Here is a 22,484-nt window from a genome sequence, read left to right as displayed (position 1 = left end):
CGGAGCTGTGAGGGGAACGGCACCTCCGTACCTTCAGGCTCTGATCAGGCCCTACACCCAAACAAGGGCACTGCGTTCATCCACCTCTGGCCTGCTGGCCCCCCTACCTCTGAGGAAGCACAGCTCCCGCTCAGCCCAGTCAAAACTGTTCGCTGCTCTGGCACCCCTATGGTGGAACAAGCTCCCCCACGACGCCAGGACAGTGGAGTCAATCACCACCTTCCGGAGACACCTGAAACCCCACCTCTTTAAGGAATACCTAGGATAGGATAAAGTAATCCTTCTAACCCCCCCCCCCCCTAAAAGATTTAGATGCACTATTGTAAAGTGGTTGTTCCACTGGATATCATAAGGTGAATGCACCAATTTGTAAGTCACTCTGGATAAGAGCGTCTGCTAAATGACTTAAATGTAAATGTTAAATGTATTTCTACATCCCTGTAACCCTTTCTCTCTGTCCTCCCAGGCTGGTGGCGTCCAAAGATGCAGAGACGGCCGGGGCCCTGATGGCTTTCTTCCTGGGCCTGGGCCTCTCCATCGGGGCTGGCCTTTCTTTCCTGCTGCGTCTACTTGTCTAGACAGGCACACCAGAGGGACCACCGTCACCAGTCCCTGTTGTTTTCGAACAACGGTCGCCTACATGGCCATTCGTAAATTGAGCGACCACTGCCACCAAATGCCCTTTTTATTCCTAGAAGGACCTAGGCTGGGAATAGAGAGCTGCCTGCATCAAAATGTATTTAGTACTGACCACAATAGATATTATACAAGCGATTTGAGTATTACCTCTCCATCTGCCACATACATACACTATACTCACTGAAATAACTGAGAGAATGGCCTTAAGAGCCGACTTTGAGGGAATAATGCTACATGAATGCTAGCTACCTACTTCACAAGTGGTTTACAGTGATAAGAAGGCATCACTGGTTGACTCCCGGAATAATGGACACAGTCAGTACCAGACCGCTCTAAACTTGGGTCGTTTTCGTTATTTTTGAGTTGGGCCATTTTAAGGATTTTTTTATTGTTGTATAAAGTTATTTGTTTTCTTAGCTTTAGATCTTTTTACGTAAGGCATTAACTTTAGTCAAGTACTGTAGCTGTGAGTTTTTCGAGAGCTAATCTATTGTTACACTAAGTAGTTCCATTTATTATAATCCTCTCTGGAAACGACATCAGAGCAAATCATACGATTACCGGCTCTGAAGTTGATTTACTTATTCTTTTCAACTACCGTAATTTCCGGACTATTAAGCGCACCTGAATATAAGCCGCACCCACTGAATTTAAAACAAAATATTATTTTGAACATAAATAAGCCGCACATGTCTATAAGCCGCAGGTGCCTACCGGTACATTGAAACAAATGAACTTTACACAGGCTTTAACGAAACACGGCTTGTAACAAAAAATTAGCAGTAAGCTTTAGTTGTATTTTTGTACTGAGTCAATTCCTCACGCTGCTGTTTCCAACGTCTTATCATCGACTCATTAAGACCAAGCTCCCGTGCAGCAGCTCTATTTCCTTTTCCAACAGCCAGATCAATCACCTTCAACTTGAAATCTGAATTATATGCATTTCTCCGTGTCTTTGCCATGATGAGGGTGACAAAATTACTACGTAATCAGAATGATGGGAAGTTTGAGAGCGCTCGATTTAATCTAAACAGTAAACAAAAAAGTTGTTTGACCTTAACCCGTTCGGCAATTTCATTGGTCTAATGAAAGCTTCATGCCGCCCAAAAACTGAGCACGTCACAGAATGTGTTTTTTTGGAGAGAAAAAAATTGAAAGCGGGAAAAATCCATATATTAGCCGCGTCATTGTTTAAGCCGCGAGGTTCAAAGCCTGGGAAAAAAGTTGCGGCTAATAGTCCGGAATTTACGGTAAACCTTTAATTTGATTTAAAACATACGTTTCAGTTTTATTGACACATCAGAACAAAGTTACCATATTACACAGAAAACGTGGCCATTAGTCTGTCGACATCAGCACAGTCATAACTTTTTAGCCCATCGGAGTGGAGAGGACCGCCTATGGCGTGTTCAGTAGAGTAAAACGGATGTCATGGACAGGAAAAAACCCTATTCACCATTCCACATTATAAGATTATCGTGTCTGCTCAATTATGTTACCTTTCTATCTGTGACTCATCGTTTCAACCACCTGACCTAGGTGTCACAGTCATCCGATTGCCCTGTGTCTGACTCACTTCCTGTTTACGCGAGGATAATGGCCCAGTAGGACTGGTTTTAGAAACAAAATATGTTTATTGACAGGACCACTCCAGCCCCCTGTTAGCCAAGCTGCTTCTGTTTCGATGTATTTTCACGAGAGGGCAGGCAGGTTATGGGAGCCTAAAAATATTCCTAACCCATTCCTGTCCTCTGTTCTAAGGGTACTGTCGAGTCTGACCTTAACACCATTCCGCTTGGCCAACCTACCCAGTCACTTTGTTTAAATAGAATTTTTGCCTTAGGTGCGGTGTACAAAGGCGTGCTGTTCCAGCTAACTCAAAAAGGAAAAACCTAGGCTTCATGCTTTGTCGTAAGCAAGGGTGTGTTTGTCTCTATGTAATTAAATGTTTCATGTCTGACAATGACCACGAAAAAGTGGCAGCTATTCTGTAGGGTTGATGAGGTGAATTGGTTGGATTTAAAGTAATGGTTTTGTTTCGCTGTTGGTCATTTTACTAGAGTAAACTATAGTGTTTGAAGTAGGATCACAGACTAGAATGGCTTCTAGCTGTCATTGATTGACGAGTTAGCTCTGGGCAAGGTGTCTGTATCTGCCAATCTTTGAGCTTCATACTTCATAGAGTGTCACACAGACAGTGGGAGTACTAGCTAAACTGCATTACAGTAGGCCATTATAGGGCCTTACATTTTAAGACATTACCATAACACTAAATCACAATTCGAGACACAATTCTCTGCCAATTTTCATTTATTGAATGTGTCATGGCCACAATGACTGACTTGGAGTCAGATTTTACATTTTTAAACTGCCAGTATTAAGAGTGCCATGAACACAATAAATGACAACAAATCACTTTATTTTCTAAAACTGGGCTTTCAAGCTATAGATTTTTAGGACTATAAATGTATTTATTTTTGCCCATTTCCAGTTTTGTTCTAGAAATGAACGCAATGATTAGAACCTTACAAACTATTGCATGAACCATTTTGTGTGTGTTTGCTCTTTTTTGGTTTCTAGACTTTCTCCATTACTCTTATTTTATTCTCCATTGTTTTATTGTTTAATGCTCCGGAACTTGTGACTTCTAAGTATTTTTTTAACCTTCCACTTTGGGCTGTGTCAAGGTGTAATTTATACATGCGTAGTCTATGAGCAGAATTACTGTCTTACCTCAATTAGCAACAAAATCCCTAGTTTGAAAGCCACTTTTTCTAGAAGCTGTTTCATTTTCCCCGACATTTTCCCCCACGTTGGGCCAACATAGCAATTCGAGTTATAGCCATTTGAGTGACCGCTAGCAAGATGCACACACAGCAGTGGGAGAGCCATGACGTGGTGGACATATCTGCACGTGACGTAGTATGCAATTTTCGGGAACCGCTTTTGGCTCATGAGCGCTACTTTCACAACTACTAGCTAAAAGGTATACAAAAGTACCAGAGAATCTCTTTATTCTAATTTCCCTCTCATGAAATCTTTGCTTTTGATTTGATCAAGGTGTATGAGTGAGTTTTCGGAATGGAGTGAACTAAGTCATAAACGAGGTACCAGTGCATAAAGTGTTATTGAGTGAAACAGCCGTTTGGTTTCAAAAGGGCTGGATGAAGGGCTGATGAGAACAATGGCCCTGTTTGACCCTGGTTATGAGAAGAGAGTATTCTCAGGAATATAAATGCCATTGTTGCATACATGTATACGGTACACTGTTTTGTTTTATGGAACCACAATGGTGCCAATCAGTTTTAGGTTGTGGCTGTGAGCAGGGCTTTGCTCTGTCAGGGTCGTACTGTATGATTGCGCAACAAACATTTAACATGCGCTACTACAGCGAAGGGAATCGTGGCTATGTCTATGTACATGTTTTGCGTAGTTATTCTGTGTTGAGGAATTTGACTTGCTGTTGGAATAGTTTTTATGCCATTAAATGGATTGTTTTTAGATTTTGGTTCATGTCTTTGTTCAGTACTTGAGTGGACATCGAAACAAACAAGGATTAATAATGGATTAGGTGTTCTATTTGTTTCTGCATCGAAGGCACGATCAATAAAATAAAAAATACAAAATCGCAGCATCTAATAAAAAGGTTTATTCCCCATTTGAATTTATTGAAAACCCAGCAGTCGTCATTAACACCTGTTCTTACTGGATAGGAATGAAATGCTCAACTGGAACTAGTAGCCCGTCATTCTGTCATAAGCCCAAAAACGCAAGAAGGGAAACAATGAAGAAGAAAAAACACTTCTGCAAACAGAATGACTACTTTAAAAACATCAAGTGTGGTTGGTTACACAGTTGCTAAAAAAGCCTATGGCAGGAGAGCGGTGCGTGACAAAAGTTCAGAGGGAAATTAAAGTAAAAAAAAATGGGTGGGGGTGGTGGGGGGCATAAAATCAAAAACTTTGCTTTGGGTTTTATCTACTTTCTCTGACAAGTGTTTCTCTTGTGGAAAGCGGATGAGGGACCGTCGCTCGTCCACGACGTCCGTTCATCTCCTTCCTCGCTCTCGCTCCCGCCTTCACCGTTTCTTTGGCGGGACGGCTGTGCGGGGCGGGGTGACGGGTCGGCCGGAGTTCATCCCTCCGTACTGGTACTTGGCCTTCTTCTCAGATGGCTTCAGGATCTGCACAGTTATAGTGGACAGGGACAGATACACGGTCATACATCTAAATCCCAATCAAAGGCATACACCACCTGTATAATTGTACCCAATTCTTTAATATGTTTGGGGAATCATTAATACTAATAGACACAATAAGAGACTAAACAGTATAATTATATCACACCTAAGGGTTGTTCGGCCCCAGGTGTATCCGAGTGGTAGTCGTGATATAGTTACAATATAGAATGGACAAGAGGCTTATTGCTGAAACATTGTACAAACTTCACTGTGTGGAATGATACATTTTAGGGACTTATGAGAATGTTCGCAGTCGGTGTCTCTTATTTTTACATCCGCACCAATTGTACGCCATACAGACGGAAGCCAGCTGTGGTTGTCAGTGGTGGCAATGGCACTGCTTTTACCTGGAAGGAGCACATCAGGGTCTCGTCAACACTCATCATGCCGCCGGCGTTGTCAAACTCTCCACAGTAGTTAGGAGCTGAGAACAGAGTCACCAGCTGCCGCTTGGCAAAGAACTCATATCCATCCTCCACCACCTGGTGGAGACACACACACACACACACACAGTCAGCACATCAGAGGACCCGCAGTATCACAGTCAAGATAGTCAATGTATTTTACAGAGTTAAGTTGTAGTATTGCAACAGCAAGTGAGGTGTATGATACTTTTCATGTGCTGTTGTCTGTGTGTATGTCAGTGTATGAGTGCTTTATCTAAGAGTGAAGGTAGTAAAAAAAATGTTTTTAAAGAGTGGCTTATGAGCCTGGAGGGTAGGAGCGTTGGGCCAGTAACCAAAAGGTCGCTGGATCAAATCCCCGAGCTGACAAGGTAATAATCTGTCGTTCTGCCCCTGAGTAAGGGAACCCACTGTTCCCCCGGGCGCCGATGACGTGGATGCCGATTAAGGCAGCCCCCCGCACCTCTCTGATTCAGAAAGGTTGGGTTAAATGCGGAAGACAAATTTCAGTTGTACAACTTACTAGGTATCCCCCTATCCTTTATGGGAAAGATAGACCGTTGGAAAGACACAGGAAAGGTAGAATAGGAAGGGCAAAGGTCACTGGCCATGAATGTAGTACATTATGATTATGAAGTTGCTTAGTCTAGAACCTAGCATAAACTATAGGCTACCCACTGGGCATATGTGGATAATTGGGTCATATTTGGTTGAGACGTTAATCAATGAGTTTACAACCTATATTCACCCACTCAAAAAGACAGACAAAATGTAGTTGAATTTGCAATGTGTTATCACTATGCTTTAAACCACCTAAAAGCACAACCAAATTCCAATGGAAAAATTAGGTCAGATATTTGGTTCAGTTCAGTTGTCACCCAAATGTCTTTCGCTGTGCTTTCAACCATTTAAAAGCACAGCAAAGTTCAAATGGGAATACAATGTCAGATATTTTTGATAACAGATGAATGTGTTATCACTGTGGTTCATTTAATAGCAGAACCAAATGACCTGGATTGCAGTTGAGATTACATTAAAAGTACATGGTACAGGGCCTCCCGAGTGGCGCAGCGGTCTAAGGCACTGCATGTCAGTGCTTGAGGCGTCACTGCAGACCCGGGTTTGATCCCAGGCTGTGCCGCGACCGGGAGATCCATGAGGCGGCGCACAATTAGCCCAGCGTCATCCGGGTTAGGGGAGGGTTTGGCCGGCCGGGATGTCCTTGTCCCATCGCGCTCTAGTGACTCGTTGTGGCGGGCCTGGACACATGCACGCTGACTTTGGGCGCCAGTTGTACGGTGTTTCCTCAGACACATTGGTGCAGCTGGCTTACGGGTTAAGCGAGCAGTACGGCTTGACAGAGTCATGTTTCGGAGGCTCTCGACCTTCGCCTCTCCGGAGTCCATACGGGACTCACAAAATTAGGGGTAAAAAGTCAAAAAAATAAAACTAAATCGTACCTGGTACAAGTAATCAATACTGTACAAGATTCTGCGCAGACTATTACAGCAATTGTGAAGTTCTCTACAGACCTGCGACAACCTACGCATGCGATCTTGAACATTCATCTTTTACATGATTACAGAAAGAAGACCTTAACATGTGGCCATGGATGTGTTACTCATTTTAAGGTTGAACGTTACAAACGTTCGTAAAAGAGCCTTAACTTTTAGTCTATTTACTGTATTACAATGTAATATTGAATTGTGTTTGGTTGACAATATAACCCAATATCAACATTTAAAGGAGATGTATCTACTGCTGTGATAGTTCCATCTGAGAAACTCCCATTCTTTAACTTACATTTTTTTGGTTGAGATGGAGATGTGAATCCAACATAACAACGATTCATTTGAAAACCGATTGGAATTAACACCAGACTAATTCAGTGGCACCGGTGGAAGTATCTAAGCAGAAGATACATCGCCTTCAAATGTTGATATTTGGTAGCGTTGGCACTAAATATCATTACATTTTTAATCAACCAGAGCTTGAAGCCCTAGGCCTATTGTATTGTCTATTTTTAGTTGCATCCTTGGTTTAATTGAAACAATAGCTGTTGATGACTTTGCAGATGCTATATAGGCCTAAATAGCGTCATTGATGATAAAAGCGATAAAGTATGGTCACATTTCATTTGCTCTGTTAAATATACCCTTTGAAATGACGTATAGCAACAGTGAATCTATTTAGTTTTAAAGTGGCGATCTCCCAACGATCATTCTCACGATAGCACATTGGTAATAGTCAGTGTCAAATATCATAGATAATCAGGGCTGGGCTTGGTTAAAACCCTGGATGGGAGACTGTAGATATATCAATTCTTTAGTAGGAGGTGCTGACCCAGCCTATTGTTTTTTTTTTTTTTTCTGATAGTGGATATAACATTGAAGATCTGACATTGTTTTATAGGTACAAATTCAACATATTTCATACAAGGTTTGTCTATGTTGAAATTTGGTTACCATGATGACACAATCGTGTGGTTGAAATGTTACCGTCAAAACAACAGTTTATGTTGATGTCTTTTTTTTCCAATAAAATGTATGTTCCACATAGATTCCACGTCACAATGCGTTGACTAATTATGTTGAAACAATGTTGACTCAACCAGTTTGTGCCCAGTGGGTAGTGCCTTTATTTCCTATCAGAATGACAGGTCAGTTCAGTTGTACCTGGTGGGCTCTGCAGATGAGGTCCAGATCGTGACGGTTGAGGAACTTGCTGACCACATCAGCCCCAAATGTGAACGAGACCCCACGGTCGTTCTCCCCCCAACCCTGAACGTCTTTGTCTGGGTCCGACCACAGCAGGTCACACAGCAACCCTGGAACACACACACACACACACACACACACACACACACACACACACACACACAGCAGGATCTGAGACATGAACAATGGCTTCGGTGGTTCACATCGCTCCCATATAAGGAGATGTGTTCTAGAAAGGTCTGATGAGCCGATACTGGACTTGGTCAAAATGTACTTCTCTTTAAAATGAACCAGACAGTCAGGTTTTCTGTGACTTATACAGTGAGTATCAGAACCTTATTTAGATATAACTATACATAGGTCTACTGTAGTGACATAACAATAGGTTGATCCTGGACACATGAACAGTCTTTTAAATAATTTTTAAATATCCCATATATGGTCATGTCAAAAGTCAATTGATTTAGAGAATCTGAAAATCTTTAAAGAATTAGCTACATTGTACAGTACAATAATCTGGGATCACACTTTACTGTGGGCAATTCAATCACATTTTGCTTAGGAAATACTGACCACTACTGTCCGCTAAAGGAAATAGCACTTGTTTTTGTAACGTTGGAGAGGTGTGTGTGTGTGTGTGTGTGTGTGTGGACCTACCCGTGTCAGGGACGTCTGTGGGTCTCATGATGCGACGGATCTGCTCCATAGACTGCAGGTCTGGAGAGAGGCCTGGTAGGAGACAGAGGAGCACAGAGACAATAGCACTCAGTCACAGTAATCGAAAACACATCCATTTAAAATCCACACACTTTCAAGGTCACTTTTCCTGCCAGAACCAGCACGTTGTAGGATACTGCTCTACACAGAGCCTTTAACTATTTTTTTGCACCTAGTCATAGTCATGACTCATGTCCAATGCCTGCTTGCATTGTTATTCCATTGTACACACGTTGAATACATGCGTAGTATGTAATAATTATTGTAACGCACAAAATAATGATGTGACTTATTTGTTCTATAGGGTGTTCGTTTGACTGACAGTTAGGAGAAAAGGTTTGCTACATCAACTTTCACATTTCACGTTTTGCTGAGCAAGACGATGATCGTTTAACAGCCAAGTCATCGACAGGGAGTTTGAGTGACAGCTCCTCCAGCCGTGCCGTACCTCCATGGCAACAGAAGATCTTCTCATCCACGATGGCAGCGATGGGAAGGCAGTTGAAGCAGTCAGTAAATGTCTTCCACAGTTTTATGTTGAATCTGCGCTTACCTGGAGAAACAGTGAGACAAAAAAACACACTTTATAACATCATCTGGGATCTTGTAATTCCAGCAACTTGACTCTTGTAACAGAGGCCGCCCTGTGTTGAATGGCTGCATTTTGTTTTTCCAAATAAGCATTCGTTAGTGTGTGTGCCGCGGTGGGGTATTTGGCTCAGTTACTTGTATGAAACGCAAACAATTGCACTAGGCAATGTATTGAAGTTTATGTGTGTGCAGAGCGTGCGTGCAAGCAGGCGTGCTACTCACACTCGTCGTAGAAGCCGTAGATACGGTTGATGGAGGCACACTCGTGGTTGCCCCTGAGCAGGAAGAAGTTCTCTGGGTATTTGATCTTGTAGGCCAGCAGTAGACAGATGGTTTCCAGGGACTGCTTCCCTCGGTCCACGTAGTCCCCCAGGAACAGGTAGTTGGCCTCGGGTGGGAAGCCCCCGTACTCAAAGAGCCGCAGCAGGTCCGTGTACTGGCCGTGGATGTCACCTGAGAGAGGGAGGAGGGGAGAGAAAGGAGGAACGTAAACTACCCTAGCCTAGCTATCCACAGTCAGGGCAATTCATGAATGACAGGTGCGGAACTGGACATGAGGGGAAACGATGTGTGTTCGAGATACGCAGATTCTGCGCAGACCAACAGATCTTCATAATCCCCCGGAGAGGCTTTTACTCAATGCGCTAGACAGAGATCCTATACTAATGTAATTGTATGGCGCTATAATAATCACACTCGATGTGATGAGGTTAGAAAGTGGAGGGGAGATGTAGTGGGGATTCATCATCACTGTCGTCGTCATCACCACCTACCACAGATTTTGAGGGGAGCCTCCAGTTCCAGGAGGATGGGCTGGCTGAGGAAGATCTCTCTGGACTTGATGCAGAGGCCCCTCACCTCAGCCTCTGACATCTGCACGATCTTCCCAGGGCGACATCCCCGCACTGACACAGAGACCGACAGAGACAGTTAGATTTGATGGCAAAGGGTACTGGAACTTAAAGACACATTTCACTCAAAATTCAACTGTCAGATGTTTTCAGACCTCAAAATGTAGAGTGGGGTCAAGATTATACCACAGCCCACGGCATCAGTTGTGGTTTCATCTTGACATTAGAATACTTCAGAGGTCTGAAAACGTCTGACAGACTTTGATTTGAAAGTGTGATGTCCCTTTAAGAACTGCATCTCATCTGCAGTGACACTTCATCTTTCTGCCAAGTGCAACAGACCTACATTCTATACGTGTCGTTCTTTTCGGCTTCTCAGTAGTCAGCGTGATAGTGCAGTACTACCGAGGCCTGCCTGAAGTGATGACTGAAGGGGGGAGGAGTGGAGAGTGTGGGACTAATCCAGTTCAGGTTAAGAGCGCAGGACCAACACTCTACTAAGCAGGTACCGCCTACTACCCCCGAGCACGCACCCCTACTTTCTTTTTCACGTTTTTAAAATCTGTGTTTATAACCACAACAGGAACACATGGCAAGTCAGTCCGGCCCAATGTCCCGAGGGTGAGGTTTTCATGAAACAGCCAAAGAGGGTAAATATGAGGGCCTGGGTTGTGTCAACACAGTGGTCCAAATAGACTGACAGTCTATTTGCCCTCACAACGCCAGCCATTCAGAATAACTGGGGCAGGGCTGGGACTGTGTACAGTAAGTGCCTTTTCTCACACTATGGCAGCTACAGGTAGACCTACTCCTATTGTAACAGTAAAACAGTACTGGCTGTGGTTGTTGTTGTTATTATTTTACATGACATTAAGTACATTTGGAAAATATTCAGACCCCATGACTTTTTCCACATTTTGTTACGTTACAGTTTCCTCCCCTCATCAATCGACACACAATACCCCATAATGACAAAGCAAAAACTGGTTTTTAGAGATGTTAGCAAATTGATAAAAAATTTAAACCAGAAATATCACATTTACATAAGTATTCAGACACTTTACTCAGTACTTTGTTGAAGCACCTTTGGCAGCGATTACAGCATCGAGTCTTCTTTGGCATGACGCTACAAGCTTGGCACACCTGTATTTGGGGAGTTTCTCCCATTTTTCTCTGCAGATCCTCTCAAGCTCTGTCAGGTTGGATGGGGAGTGTTGCTGCACAGCTATTTTCAGGTTTCTTTCTTCCCTTTTTCTCCCCAATTTCAAGGTATCCAATTGGTAGTTACAGTCTTGTCCCATCTCTGCAACTCCCGTTCGGACTCGGGAGAGGTGAAGGTCGAGAGCCATGCATCCTCTGAAACACGAGGATCCAGCCGCACCAATGTGTCGGAGGAAATACCGTACACCTGGCGACCGTGTCAGTGTGCATGCACCTGGCCCGCCACAGGAGTTGCTAGAGCACGATGGGACAAGGACATCCCGGCCGGCCAAACCCTCCCCTGACCCGGACAAAGCTGGGCCAATTGTACGCCGCCCCATGGTTCTCCCGGTCAAGGCCAGCTGCGACAGAGCCTGGACTTGAACCAGGATCTCTTGTGGTATAGCTAGCACTGCGATGCAGTGCCTAAGACCACTGCACCACTCTGGAGGCCTCTCCAGAGATGTTCGATCGGGTTCAAGTCCGGGCTCTGGCTGTGCCACAAGGACATTCAAAGACTTTTCTCAAAGCCACTCCTGCTTTGTCTTGGATGTGTGCTTAGGGTCATTGTCCTGTTGGAAGGTGAACCTTCGCCCCATTCTGAGGTCTTGAGCGATCTGGAACAGGTTTTCATCAAGGATCTCTCTGTACTTTGCTCTGTTCATCTTTCCCTCGATCCTGACTAGTCTCCCAGTCCCTAATGCTGGAAAACATCTCCACAGCATGATGCTGCCACCACCATGCTTCATCATAGGGATGGTGCCAGGCTTCCTTCAGAGGTGACACTAGGCATTCAGGCCAAAGAGTTCAATCTCGGTTTCATCAGACCAGAGAATCTTGTTTCTCATGGTCGGAGAGTCTTTAGGTGCCTTTTGGCAAACTCCAAGCGTGTTGTCATGTGACTTTTACTGAGGAGTGGCTTCCATCTAGTTACTCTACCATAGAAGGCCTGATTGTTGGAGTGCTGCAAAGATGGGAGAAACTTCCAGAAGGACAACAATCTCCACAGAGGAACTCTGGAGCTCTGTAAGAGTGACCATCGGGCTCTATGTCACCTCCCTGACCAAGGCCCTTCTCCCCCGATTGCTCAGTTTGGCCAGGCAGCCAGTTCTAGGAAGAGTCTTGGTGGTTCCAAACTTTTTCCATTTAAGAATAATGGAGGCCACTGTGTTCTTGGGGACTTTCAATGCAGCAGACATTTTTTGGTACCCTTCCTCAGATCTGTGCCTCGACACAATCCTGTCTCGGAGCACTACAGACAATTCCTTCGACCTCATGGCTTGGTTTTTGCTCTGACCTTACGCTGTCAACTGTGGGACCTTATATAGACAGGTTTGTGCCTTTCCAAATCATGTCCAATCAATTGAATTTACCACAGGTGGACTCCAATCAGGTTGTAGAAACATCTCAAGGATGATCAATGGAAAAAGGATGCACCTGAGCTAATTTTCAAGACTCATTTACAAAAGGTCTGAATACTTACAGTAGCAGTCAAAAGTTTGGACACACCTACTCATTCAAGGGTTTTTCTTTATTTTTACTATTTTCTACATTGTAGAATAATAGTGAAGACATCAAAATTGAAATAACACATGGAATCACATAGTAACCAAAAAAAGCATTAAACAAATAGAAATATATTTTATATTTGAGATTCTTCGAAGTAGCCACTCTTTGCCTTGATGACAGCTTTGCAAACTCAAACCCTTGAATGAGTAGGTGTCCCAACTTTTGACTGGTACTGTATGTAAATAAGGTATTCCCGATTTAATAAATGTGCAAAAATTTCTAAAAACCTGTTTTTGCTTTGTCATTATGTATTGTGTGTAGATTTGATTGTGATTTTGATTTTATTTAATCTATTTTAGAATAAGGCTGTAACAAACACTTTTAGAAAAAGTCAAGGGGTCTGAATACTTTCTGAATGCACTGTAATTGGGTCACATTCATTTAGGTAGCTATATGTAGACACGGGTGTCCCTAAAGTATTCCAAATGAAAAAGTCAATTGTGAACAATGGGCACAATTCATCATAGATTTTAGCAAACTAGGTTTCTTCAGTTATAACTAAGAGAAAGGGTTTTCATAGCATGCGCATTTGGGAGGAAAGAAAGCACAAAATATTCAGTCTGTTAAAAAATAGCACATTGCAGATGTAGATGGCAGATTCCCAAAGTCATGCACAATGGATTAGTTACCATATCCCTAAGCATGTATACCATTTAGCAGTTTCATTGATGCCAATTTAATGACAGACTACAGTTCCGGCATGAGCCAGAGAACCAGAGATTCCTAGAAGTGACTGAGCCACTGCCTAGCACCCCACCCATAGCACTGGGGTAAATCTATTTGACTTGAATGAAACCTTCCAAACATATTTGCCCTTTGTAGAACTGCACAGAAAGCAATAAACGGTTGAGATTGATATCGTTTAAAAGCTTACAAACAGGGTTGTCAAACTATTTTATAATTTATTCAATTAAAAATAAAATCATGTAATTTTTTTTAACCTTAAAATGCTAATTATCTAAAAACGTGTAGCTTAGACCCTATTTTACATCAACTGAGGTTTTTGTGTTGTGCCCGCCAACGGTTGAGACAAAAAATGCTCTTGAATACAGGGTGGGTGTCATGTTTTGGCTGATAAATGTACTAAAATGGGAATAAAATTTCAACTTTCAATGGTTGGAGGTCCACACATCAGAGAATATCTGTTGTTTTAAATTATACTGTCAATCCTCCATAGGAAACCTATTGAAATCATAGAAATATAGATAATAGAATGGACATGACCATTTAAGTTGACATTTGAGGGTGGGAGTACCGGTGGCCATCTTTGTGGTAGTAATTAGAAGTTACAATTAAATTAAAATGTAAATGGTGTACCAGCTAAATTGCAGTGGTCTGATGGGATATGACCATTCTATGATTTATATTTCTATGATTGAATTGACACCCACCCTGTTGTATTCAAGAGCATTTTGTGTCTCAACCGATAGCAGGCACAACACAAAAACCTCAGATGATGTAAAGTAGGGTCTAAACTAAAAAAAAAAAACAGAGTTTACGCGTTTAGATAATATAAGTTAAAAGTTTAAGAAAGGCATAATTTATAAAATAGTTTGACAACCCTGTTTGTAAGCTTTTAAATTATATCAAACTCAATCGTTTATCTTTTCCAGTGATAAAGACGCGAATGTCTGAGTATGTTGCGGTTTGCAAAATGGGTCAACTTTGAGCACCTTTTATGTTTTGGCATTCAGATCCAAAAGTAATTTTCTGACCACTTTTTCCACGGGCAAACATATGAAAAGTTTTGTTTAAATCAAAAGGAATGCTGTCAAAAAGAGATTTTGAATTCAAATGGATTGACCCCCCTGTCGACTGGTACTTTGTGTGACCCGGCTATTTCTGTATTGAGACCTTAAATCAAGCTGTATAAACATTCCCTCTTCTCCTCCAAACCCACAGGAGAACGTTATCTAAACACATATCATATTTCTAGTATCCCAAAGAGAGTCATATACAATGAGGCCAGGAGGTAGACCAAAAGTGGACCTAGCCTCCCTATTGAACAGTCTGCCTTTCTAGTTGTTGATTTAGACGGGGGTCTCTATCAGAAAATATAATCACATTCAGAAATATAAACAACACCGTCTGACTTCCAGCACACACACACACACACACACACACACACACACACACACACACACACACACACACACACACACACACAAACTCCAGTGAGGATGAAACCCGAGGAGGATGGGGTCAGCGAGGTGTGTGTATGTCTCTGTGTGTGTTGTCCTCAGACCCTCCACACACCTCCTCCACCTCAGACCAGTGGTGAGGTGTTAGCAGAGAAAGCGACTGGGAGTCCCAACATATGAGAGGAGAGAATCAACGCAGACTCCACAGCCGGGCCACCACCGCACTGCAACACTGGACCGGAGTGGATCGCCTTACATGTAATGGAAAGGTCTACATGACAGACATGCACATTCGCAGCCGAAGCCACAGGGCAATTCTACGATGACGGAATTACACGTTGACTCAGATTTCTCACTTTAAAAATGTCTGCCACAAAAGGATTATATTGATTTGTACAGTCAATTGCACACAAGGTCCAACCAAAACTTGACTTCCACGTTTATACCCAACCCCTCTGAATCAGAGAGGTGCGGGGGACTGCCACATTGGTCATCCGGGAGTTGTTGTTGAGGGGGGTTAACTGCCTTACTAAAGGACAAAACGACAGAAACAGATGTCTATGACTGGCTCAGATTTGGCCCGGCCAGGGCAGACTGACCGAATTTTGACTACTTTTCAGAGTCCATGGACGTCCGTTGTGGGTCAGTGCTCAATGGGTGAGGATGCTTGTCACAGTAAATGGAAAGAGGGTACATTCTTAGAATGGTGCTACCTTCCACAGAGGGTTCTACATGGAACCCAAAAGGGGTTCTACCTGGAACCCAAAATGGTTCTAGCTGGAACCACAAAGGGTTCACCTACGGCACGTGTGAAACTCATTCCACGGAGGGTCGAGTGTCGGCGGGTTTTCCCTCCTCCCTTGGACTTGATTGATGAATTAAGGTCACTGATTAGTAAGGAACTCCCCTCACCTGGTTGTCCAGGTCTGAAAAACTAAAAACCAGCAGACACAAGGCCCTCCATGGAATGAGTTTGACGCCCCTGTCCAATGGGGACATCCGAGAAATCCTTTTGGAAGCATTTTTTCTAAGAGTGTGGGTGGTAGGTTTCATGGCAGGTGTCAGAGGTGGCATTAACTGGAGAGAAATAGGAGAGAGAGAGAGAGAAAGTGAGAAGGAGGGGTTGTCCAGACTGTTTTCGCAGTCTTGCGTTGACAACAGAAAGAAGGCAAAAAAAACAGTTATGAGCTGAACATAACAGTATACCAGTGGAAGGGAGAAGAGTAGCAGGTGACCCAACTGTAGTTTGTGACTATTATCATTTCCCATTGTTGCCAGTTCAATTGCAGTAATTTCGTTACTGATTTGGTAACATAACTGAGTTTTAATCACTTAATAATGAATAAACTTGACTAAACTGGACAACACCGTCCACCTTAATCGGAATGGCCGATTAATTAGGGCCGATTTCAAGTTTTCATAAAAATCAGTAATCTGCATTTTTGGACACTGATTATGGCCCATTACATTGCACTCCACAAGGAGCCTGCGTGGCAGGCTGACTACCTGTTACGCGAGTGCAGCAAGGAGCCAAGTTAAGTTTCTAGCTAGCATTAAATTTATCTTATAAAAAACAATCAATCTTAACTTAATCACTAGTTAACTACACATGGATGATGGTATTACTAGTTCATCTAGCTTGTCCTGCGTTGCATATAATCGATGCGGTGCCTGTTCATTTATCATTGAATCATAGCCTACTTCGCCAAACGGGTGATTTAACAAGCACATTCGCGAAAAAAAACACTGTCGTTGCACCAATGTACCTAACCATAAACATCAATGCCTTTCTTAAAATCAATACACAAGTATATCTTTTTACACCTGCATATTTAGTTAATATTGCCTGCTAACATGAATTTCTTTTAACTAGGGAAATTGTGTCACTTCTCTTGCGTTCTGTGCAAGCAGAGTCAGGGTATATGCAGCAGTTTGGGCCGCCTGGCTCGTTGCGAACTGTGTGAAGACCATTTCTTCCTAACAAAGACCGCAATTAATTTGCCAGAATTGTACATAATTATGAAAGAATAAACGTTTTGGTTTCGAAATGATAGTTTCCGGATTTGACCATATTAATGACCTGAGGCTCGTATTTCTGTGTGTTACTATATTATAATTGTCACGTCCTGACCATATACTTAGGTTTTTTTGTATTATATTTGGTCAGGACGTGGCAGTTATGTTTGGTTATGGTATAGTGGGGTTGTGAGTGTTGGGGTAGGTTCTAGGTTAGGTATTTCTATGTGGAGTTTAGTGAGTGTATGTTTGTTTGGTTAATTGGGGTTGGGACTCTCAGTTGAAGGCAGGTGTTGTCTATCTGCCTTTGATTGAGAGTCCCATATAGTGGGGTGTGTTTGTTTGATTTTTGTGGGTAATTGTAATTTTGCACTGTGTTTCGTTTCACCTGTGAAACTGTCACCTTTCTCCTCTGAGTGTTTATTTTGTTTTGTCGTTCCCATCTAAAATAAATATGATGTGGAACAGTCAACCTGCTGCGTATTGGTCATCGAGTGATTTCGACATATCTTCCGATGAGGGAGAATACGAGGAACGTGACAGAGTAATGTCACGTCCTGACCATATACTTAGGTTTTTTTGTATTATATTTGGTCAGGACGTGGCAGTTATGTTTGGTTATGGTATAGTGGGGTTGTGAGTGTTGGGGTAGGTTCTAGGTTAGGTATTTCTATGTGGAGTTTAGTGAGTGTATGTTTGTTTGGTTAATTGGGGTTGGGACTCTCAGTTGAAGGCAGGTGTTGTCTATCTGCCTTTGATTGAGAGTCCCATATAGTGGAGACAGGTTAGTTTTACCCTACTGATGATGTGTTGTTGCAATAGTAATCCTGCTCAGTACGAGAGGAACCGCAGGTTCAGACATTTGGTGTATGTGCTTGGCTGAGGAGCCAATGGTGCGAAGCTACCATCTGTGGGATTATGACTGAACGCCTCTAAGTCAGAATCCCCCCTAAACGTAATGATAAGGGAACGTGAGCTGGGTTTAGACCGTCGTGAGACAGAATTACCCACCGACAACGGACCAAGCAGCAGAGGAAGGAGCAGCACAAGGAGAGGCACCAGGAGAAAGGCTATCTGGAGTCATGGACTTGGGAGGAAATCCTGGATGGGAAAGGACCATGGACTCAAGCTGGGGATTATCGCCGCCCACAGTGGGAGATCGAGGCGGCGAGAGCTGAGAGGCGCTGGTATGAGGAGAGGGAGCGCAACGGACACGGGAGGCAGCCCCACAATTTTTTTGGGGGGGGGCACACGGGGAGATTGGCGGAGTCAGGTGGTAGACCTAAGCCAACTCCCCGTGCTTACCGGAAGCAGCGTGGTACTGGTAAGACACCGTGTTATGCTGTGGAGCGCACGGTGTCCCCAGTGCACGTTCAAAGCCCGGTGCGCTACATACCAGCCCCCCGCAAGTGCCATGCGAGTGCAGGCATCGAGCCAGGGCGGATGGTGCCAGCTCAGCGCGTCTGGTCTCCAGTGCGCCTCCTCGGTCCAGGTTATCCTGCGCCGGCGTTGCGCACTGTGTCTCCAGAGCGCTGGGAGGGTCCAGTTCGCAAGTCTATGATTTGATAGAGCAGTCTGACTGAGCGGTGGTAGGCAGCAGCAGGCTCGTAAGCATTCATTCAAACAGCACTTTCCTGCATTTGCCAGGAGCTCTTCGCTGTGCTTCAAGCATTGCGCTGTTTATGACTTTAAGCCTATCAACTCCCGAGATTAGGCTGGCAATACTAAAATACCTATTAGAACATCCAATAGTCAAAGATAAATGAAATACAAATGGTATAGAGAGAGATAGTCCTATAATAACTACAACCTAAAACTTCTTACCTGGGAATATTGAAGGAGGAAGCACCAGCTTTCATATGTTCTGAGCAAGGAACTTTTTTACATGGCACATATTGCACTTTTACTTTCTTCTCCAACACTTTGTTTTTGCATTATTTAAACCAAATTGAACATGTTTCATTGTTTATTTGAGACTAAATTGATTTTATTGATGTATTATATTAAGTTAAAATAAGTGTTTATTCAGTATTGTTGTAATTGTCATTATTATAAATATATATATATAAAAACCGGCCGATTAATCGGTAGCGGCTTTTTTTGGTCCTCCAATAATCGGTATCGGCGGTGAAAAATCATAATCGGTCGACCTCTAGTCCTTTTAGATGGAAATGCCACACACACACACTGCCCCTCGCCGTCGAAACGCTGCAGTGCAGAGAAAAGGTGTACACACACACACAAACACACAGAAAAAGACGTGTACACTGACACGTACACCGCTGCCTGACACCCACAGTCTTGTGACCTTGACTTCAGATGCAACCACTGGTGGATTCACGGGAGGTATCAACCCACTAATCCTGCCCCTTTTCTCTGCACTGCAGCGTTTCCACGGCGAGGGGCGGTACCACAGGCAGTCACCATGGCAACACACCAGGGAGGTCATCTGCGAGGCAAGGCGTTGATGAGCGTTGGTTGCTAGCTGAAGGCATAGCTGATTGGCAGACACAGAGCCTCCACCACTCCACCTACCCCATGGTGTGAATACTAATGTGTCATGTCATGGCCACTGACTGACGTGGCGAGCAGACTAGAACAGCACACCCTAGGCCCTGGATGTTTATGAACAGGCGTCACCACTTGTTAGGTTGCGCCGAGTCAAAATGAGCAAGAGCCCTATAGAATAAACTGTAATTTTGACAAATGTGCTTGAGTTGAAAAGACATTGAAGTGTGTTGTGGATTTCTATTGCTTTGTATGAGAGGTTGGTACGGGTTACACAAGTTAGGTTTTTCTTTAGTTTTGTTTGAAAAGGGAATCTCTCGCGCCAACATCCAATTCATTACTCCTAATTTGGCCATGTTCTGACAGTGTGTGTTTGTGTGTGTGTGTGTGTGTGGCGCGCACACATGTACAGACTGTACGGGGGTAAGAGGAGAATAGGGGTACAGAACCTGACCTTTCGTACGCCAGTACAAAATGTCCTTTCCAGTGCCCTGCAATCTTCCCTCTGCCAGATCAGATCACTGCTATGCAGCTCTCCCATCAAGACCCTCTCCTTCTATCCTCTCCTCTTCTTTCCCCCTTTCTCCCTCTCTCATCTATTTATCTTATGGTTCTTCTAAAAGCTGTGGAATCCTGCCCAGCTAGCGCATAACGTTCTGAGAACCATATGTTTCTTAGAGCTTGGTGAGAGCATGGTTGTCCTTAGGTTATTTTGCATACAACCTTCCCACATCTTTCTGGGGATGGTGCAGGATCGTTGCTTGGCTTTGGAACATTCTCAGCACATTTAAGGAACTTGGATAGGGGGCAGTATTTTCACGGCCGGATAAAAAACGTACCCGATTTAATCTGGTTATTACTCCTGCCCAGAAACTAGAATATGCATATAATTAGTAGCTTTGGATAGAAAACACTCCAAAGTTTCTAAAACTGTTTGAATGGTGTCTGTGAGTATAACAGAACTCAAATGGCAGGCCAAAACCTGAGAAGATTCTGTACAGGAAGTACCCTGTCTGACCATTTCTTGGCCTTCTTTGTCATCTCTATCCAAAACAAAGGATCTCTGCTGTAACGTGACACTTTCTAAGGCTCCCATAGGCTCTCAGAAGGCGCCAGAACATTGAATGATGACTCTGCAGTTACTGGCTGAAAAACAGTAGCGCATTTGGTAAGTGGTCGATCTGAGAACAATGAGACGGGTGCGCGCGTGCACGTGAAGAGTCCATTTTAGATTTTGAGTCTTTGAACGGAAAGGATGTCTCCCGGTCGGAATATTATCGCTTTTTTACGAGAAAAATCGCATAAAAATTGATTTTAAACAGCGTTTGACATGCTTCGAAGTACGGTAATGGAATATTTTCAATTTTTTTGTCACGATACGCGTTCCGCGCGTTACCCTTCGGATAGTGTCTTGAACGCACGATCAAAACGCCGCTAATTGGATATAACTATGGATTATTTGGAACCAAACCAACGTTTTGTTGTTGAAGTAGAAGTCCTGGGAGTGCATTCTGACGAAGAACAGCAAAGGTAATCCAATTTTTCTTATAGTAAATCTGAGTTTGGTGAGTACCAAACTTGGTGGGTGTCAAATTAGCTAGCCCGTGATGGCGAGCTATCTACTCAGAATATTGCAAAATGTGCTTTCACCGAAAAGCTATTTTAAAATCGGACACCGCGATTGCATAAAGGAGTTCTGTATCTATAATTCTTAAAATAATTGTTATGTTTTTTGTGAACGTTTATCGTGAGTAATTTAGTAAATTCACCGGAAGTGTTCGGTGGGAATGCTAGTTCTGAACGTCACATGCTAATGTAAAAAGCTGGTTTTTGATATAAATATGTACTTGATTGAACAAAACATGCATGTATTGTATAACATAATGTCCTAGGAGTGTCATCTGATGAAGATCATCAAAGGTTAGTGCTGCATTTAGCTGTGGTTTTGGTTTTTGTGACATTATATGCTAGCTTGAAAAATGGGTGTCTGATTATTTCTGGCTGGGTACTCTGCTGACATAATCTAATGTTTTGCTTTCGTTGTAAAGCCTTTTTGAAATCGGACAGTGTGGTTAGATAAAGGAGAGTCTTGTCTTTAAAATGGTGTAAAATAGTCATATGTTTGAAAAATGGAAGTTTTCGGATTTTCGAGGAGTTTGTATTTCGCGCCACGCCCTATCATTGGATATTGGAGTGGTGTTCCGCTAGCGGAACATCTAGATGTAAGAGGTTTTAACCGAACGTTTCCTAAAAGTTAAAATATGGTTACATTTAATAACATTTTTGGAACGTTTTCCAACTGGTTTGACATTCAGAGAACGTTAACAAACAACGTTCTTCTGTGGGGATTTCAGTATTTCATAACATTTCTTACAGGCTTCCTCATGGTTCTATTTAAAGTCATGTACTCAGAACATTAAGAAAACGTTCCATAAAAAACACAAGAAAACATTAAAACATTAATAACGCTCAAAGAACGTTCTAAGAATGTTATTTAAAAACATTTAATTCTCAGCGTCAACAACTCTCTCTCTATCCTCTATCTTGTTAAGTGTGTTCAGCTGTGTTGGCTGCACCCACTAATTGGCCACACCTGATCTTAACGAGTGCTTGTTTCATTTGAAATGTGGTCAGTTTGAATAGACTTAAATGAACAGCTTTGTATGAGTAAAAAAACAAACATGGCGTGCTAGCTCCATCTTGGTGGTGCAGTGGACTAATTCATGGATAAAGAACAAAAGATCATATATTCAAATCTCACCAACGCCGTGCCACAATAAAAATACGTGTTTGCATTAATGTCTAAGCAAATGAATTTCCATGTGTCCTGTGTTTGAAGTTCCAAACAGTTAATCCAAACTAAGCTAGTAGTGTTATTAAAAGTCTTATTG

At 42.9% G+C, this 22,484-nt stretch overlaps 2 protein-coding genes across 3 annotated transcripts in view; one reads left to right on the top strand and one right to left on the bottom strand.

Annotated features, from left to right (window-relative positions):
- The window catches only part of LOC106577545 (equilibrative nucleoside transporter 2), a 36,425-nt gene extending 32,285 nt beyond the window's left edge, over positions 1 to 4,140 (top strand). For both annotated transcript variants that reach the window (XM_014155660.3, XM_082965093.1), the window contains exon 13: positions 467 to 4,140. In XM_014155660.3, the coding sequence (XP_014011135.1) occupies positions 467 to 578 (112 nt within the window). In that variant the 3' untranslated portion in view covers positions 579 to 4,140. The remainder of the gene's footprint in view (positions 1 to 466) is intronic.
- Positions 4,141 to 4,268: 128 nt separating this feature from the next.
- The window catches only part of LOC106577544 (serine/threonine-protein phosphatase PP1-beta catalytic subunit), a 32,162-nt gene continuing 13,946 nt past the window's right edge, over positions 4,269 to 22,484 (bottom strand). The window contains exons 2-8 of the mRNA XM_014155659.3: positions 10,082 to 10,213; positions 9,531 to 9,761; positions 9,166 to 9,270; positions 8,658 to 8,729; positions 7,959 to 8,110; positions 5,227 to 5,361; positions 4,269 to 4,822 (exon numbers count right to left, since the gene is read on the bottom strand). Of these exons, the coding sequence (XP_014011134.1) occupies positions 4,718 to 4,822; positions 5,227 to 5,361; positions 7,959 to 8,110; positions 8,658 to 8,729; positions 9,166 to 9,270; positions 9,531 to 9,761; positions 10,082 to 10,213 (932 nt within the window). The 3' untranslated portion in view covers positions 4,269 to 4,717. The remainder of the gene's footprint in view (positions 4,823 to 5,226; positions 5,362 to 7,958; positions 8,111 to 8,657; positions 8,730 to 9,165; positions 9,271 to 9,530; positions 9,762 to 10,081; positions 10,214 to 22,484) is intronic.

This window comes from Salmo salar, chromosome 18 (genome assembly GCF_965601325.2).
Source record: "Salmo salar chromosome 18, fSalSal1, whole genome shotgun sequence".
NCBI lineage: Eukaryota > Metazoa > Chordata > Actinopteri > Salmoniformes > Salmonidae > Salmo > Salmo salar.
This window is presented reverse-complemented; position numbering and strand designations above follow the sequence as displayed.